At 39.1% G+C, this 4,327-nt stretch overlaps 1 protein-coding gene across 1 annotated transcript; it reads right to left on the minus strand.

Annotated features, from left to right (window-relative positions):
• Nucleotides 1-1,972: 1,972 nt before the first annotated feature.
• Nucleotides 1,973-3,503, minus strand: CFL2 (cofilin 2 (muscle)). The gene is made up of 3 exons (XM_009993854.1): nt 3,196-3,503; nt 3,019-3,095; nt 1,973-2,927 (listed from the first exon to the last, which is right to left on the minus strand). The coding sequence occupies exons 1-3, from the start codon at nt 3,453-3,455 to the stop codon at nt 2,815-2,817; spliced, it is 450 nt and encodes a 149-aa protein (XP_009992156.1). The 5' UTR covers nt 3,456-3,503; the 3' UTR covers nt 1,973-2,814.
• Between the last annotated feature and the right edge of the window lie 824 nt (nt 3,504-4,327).

Below are 4,327 nucleotides of genomic sequence, written 5' to 3' on the forward strand. Positions count from 1 at the left end.
CAAAAGATCCTCAACTTGAGAGGATTTTCCTCCACTTCTCCATCACAATGAGGCCCTCACCATTTTGCATAATGACAGAAAACAACAGCTGACAAACCATTTTGGAACAGATGCCAGCTGTCTCTCATTTGTTTTATAATTCAAACAGGAACAGTTCTGTAGCACTTTATTGGTGTGGTTTTGTTTAGCTTTTTTTTAAAGCAAGCCATCTAGATTGGACCTCACATCAGTCAGTCAGTCATTTCAAGAACAAACTGAAGGCAGGCTGATCCTTTAGGATCCAAAGCTTGTTTTGGTAGGAATCTTACATAAATACAGTTTGTGCTTCAATTTTACATCTACTTGGACTGAGTGAATATAGACCTAAGCTAGTTTAAAAAAGAAAAAAAAAATAAATGGTAACCTTTAATATTCAACTTGGAAGCCACAGACATCTTTCCAGAGTGTTTGCAGCAGAGACAAACAATAAATTTAAACACAGTACTGCTTAAAAAAGTTTACTGTCTAAAATGAACTTCAAATGCTTTATTAAAATGTAACATTTTTAGTTTTGGCTTTATCTAAAGAAACCATGTATATCTTGTGAAAATCAGTTAAAAGATCATTTCATTATACTGTACTGAATTCAAGTCAAACATAAAGCACAAAGTAGATTTTTACATTAATCTGGGCTCTGCACACAACGTGAATAATCAGAAATAAAGAGACTATTTTGAGGAATAAAAAGATTTTTTTTATATATATATCTAGACAACATGCATACCATCATTACTTCCTCAACCTTAAAAGGTACCTGAAAGGAGAGTTTTGTAGAACAAAACCAAGACTCATTAATACACTTAGTAAGTCAGTGGTCATCATGCCTTTTTAGTTAAATTCTAGGAAAGTTTAGTCTACATAGAACAGCTAACACAATGAGGTGTGCGAGTCATAGGGACAGCCAGAAGCCTGAAACAAAGTCTTAAAGTTCTACAGGACAAGAGAGCCTAAACACAGTAGCACTAGGTTATTTAAACTAGCAGGAAAAAAAAAAAAAAGAAAAATATTTTTATTATTATCTGCTTCCTTGTTGAAAAGGGGTTATGGACTGAACATAAAGGGCCTGAATTTAAAACCTCCAGAGTGCTACTCTACCAACTTTTTAAAATAAGGTAATGATAAAGAGCATTCCTTCTAGCAGCATGTACAGTTCGGCTGCAAGTGGCTGCCTAACTGCTCCTTTATGCATACCAGGAGAATCATGTCCAGTTTTGCCATTTGTGGATAACGATGACAAGATACAAAAGCATGTGTTTGCCATAAATAGCTCTGGCTAACGGAGGATTGCTCACAGAGAGCAGATCAAATTCTCTATAAGGAGAGCATTATTTGGCTCCCAGCCAAAACATGTCCCCAGTGCAAGCCTCAGTAGTGGCAAACACTTTCCAGTTCTATTTACACAGACACTAACAAAGCAGAACAGTTCATTTAGGCTATTTCTTGCACCAGGTCCATCAAAACTGAAACACTCAAGAAACAGAAATTATTTACCAGAGTCAAATTTGCGTATGGTGTAACTCTCATTACACATCTTCTTACAAAAAAAAAGATGGCAAGCTGTAAGATTTCATCAAGGTTTCACTCTGGCATGTAGAACTTTAAGAACATTCAGGTACGAAACACACTGTGTGGTTAATTACTTTGTATTTTTACACGTCTGACACAAGCGTTTCATGGAACTAATGGTCTCTAGTAGTGGTAGCTTCTTTACCAGTAAACCAGGATCGGGTCCTTTATCAAAAGATCAGAACAGAGCCACAAAGTATTGTAAAGCAGCGCCTAAATCATTACTAGGAATGAAAAACTTGCATTATTTAAGATGAAATTAATGATTGTTTATCTTTACAATACTTTCCACAGAAGTTATTTGAAATATGCTTAAATTAAACATACTTAAAAACTATTATTTTCCAATGAAAACAAGGCAACGTTCTGTAATAAGCCACAAGTTTTATTGCAGCGTGGCCAGTTTTTGATGTCAAAAAACAATGTTCCATTTAAGGCTCTTTTTAATACAGGAATTGCCATCATGACTGATGTTTTTACAGAACTTTAGTGTTTCGAGACTCACAAGGTAAACAGATAACTTCTACTCCTGTTCAGTAGTGTACATTCAATGGAAAACAAAAGGCATCGTAACAGCTACTTCGTTTATAAAGATATGCATGTAACAGGAATGAAACCGAGGTACTACAATAATTCGATGACACAGTTACAGCAACTTAATTGGCATTCCTTTAGGGGAGGAGGGGGGGCAGGTCAAACATATTACAAAAAAGTGCTTTAAATGCATAGTGTTGTGTGCTGCCATGTCACAAAAATAGGCTTGTCAAGGCAGGTGAGGTGTATGAATGCACAAGAGCCTCATGGAACTGCAATCAAGTGCAACTGTAAGTAATACTGTATAGAGTCTACCATCCGACCAGTGGACAATACTTTCAAGGCATTCAATTAGCTTACCCTTTGCTGTCTGCTAGACTATTCACATTGACTATCACATTCATTTTACATGTTGCAAGAAATGCCTGCAACGTCAAGTTTTGGCTAAGTGTATGACGTGAAAGCATTCCTTGGATCCTACATAAAACTACCAGGATTAAACAGTCTAATGGCAATCACTGGTAGACTGCTTAACAATGACATCTCCTTCAGGGGCATGAGGGAAGGGACTTATTTTTTGAAGAGGGAAGGGGATGGGGAGACTAATACTATTCCAATTGAAAGAGCTGCAGAAATGGAAGCTCCTTAGATCCAGATGGCACTTGTCTGTTCTTTTTATAAGGGTTTTCCTTCAAGTGAAACTACCACGTTGCCTCCCAGTTTCTCTCCAAGTGTTGAGCGGTCCTTAATATCATCCAAACCATTTACTTGCCACTCATGTTTAATACCTGAAAGACAGATGGACAACAATGTACTTGTGAGAACCTCAACATCTAAACAGCACTGCAACTAAGGAGCAAAAGATTATTAGGTCTGTACCTGTAAATTTCTTTTTAATGGCATCTTTAGAGCTTGCGTAGATCATCTTGCTTTTTAAAGGTGCACTTTCAGGAGCCCTTGAAAGTAAAGAAAAAAACCACAACAAAACAGTTATTCAGTCATCCAGTGTTAACTCCAGAATACTCAATTTTAACAGCAAGCTTTGCCTTTACACACCAGAATATAAATACCAGGTCTTCTTTCTTAGATTCCTTTGTCTCGTATGTGGCATCATACAAAGCGTATCGGCAATCATTCAAAGGTAGCAACTTCACAAAGGCTGTGTAGGGGTCTTCCACAGTGTCGCCAATGTCACCAACCAGTATCTGCTTTGACTCCTCTACAATTATTTGCTTTTTGTCGTCACTTAAGCAGAAGAGAACAGCTTTCTTTCTTTTTTTAATCTCCTCTGGGGTTGAAGATTTCCTTACTTTCATGTCATTAAAAACCTTTATGACTTCATCATTCACTGTTACTCCAGAAGCCTGTAAAATGAGATCAAAGTAATAACTTAAACAGCAAAAAATTAACACTTAGTCGAAAATATGGTAGCCCACACTGCTGGATAAAGAAGTCTGCCTGCCCCCGTAAGAATAAAAATACCATATTCAACCTGAACACACTACGAATTTAGTAATCTTTGTGGGACTGGAGCAGAAGATAGAAAGGTGTGCATTCTGTACTCTCTTGTTGCAGATCTCAGCCTCTCCAGCTGTGATCCTGGATAGCAGTAGTAGGCATACAACTGTACTAGTACTTCAGCAGTTTTCCATTACCTTAGAATACACTTGGCTTATTCGGGGGGAGGAGGAGAGCGGGGCGAGGGGTGGGAACTGAACACAGGAGAAGAGTTTGTAGTTTTCTGTTGGGATAGGTTTTTTGTTCGAGGTTTGTTGTTTTTTTTTTTCTCTTCGTGGAACAATCGCTACAGCAGCAGTTCACATCCAGCACCGTCATGACTCTCATTTTGTTGGGTGATGTAAGGCTCCACAAGCAGCAGAAATGTTTTCTGCATTGTGTCAGTTTCCACACCGCCCTTTAAAAACTCCTGAATTTTACTTCGTACTGCTGCACCACTATTATTCGATTCCACAAAAAAAAAAAACCCAGATACAACACACACAGCTTCCCACACGGCTCTCAAGCCGCTCAAAACCGGAGCCTCGGACGGGAAGAAACCAAACCAGCCTGGCCAAACGGGGAGCTGAGGCAAAAAGGAAATCATGCAGCGCAGCGCCCCGGCCCCGGGCCCGGCCAGGCTGCCCGGGAGGGCAGGTGCAGACGCCCGGGGACCCGCCGGCTTTGTCCC

This window comes from Chaetura pelagica, unplaced genomic scaffold (genome assembly GCF_000747805.2).
Source record: "Chaetura pelagica isolate M959 unplaced genomic scaffold, ChaPel_1.0 scaffold11, whole genome shotgun sequence".
In the NCBI taxonomy this organism is placed as follows: Eukaryota; Metazoa; Chordata; class Aves; order Apodiformes; family Apodidae; genus Chaetura; species Chaetura pelagica.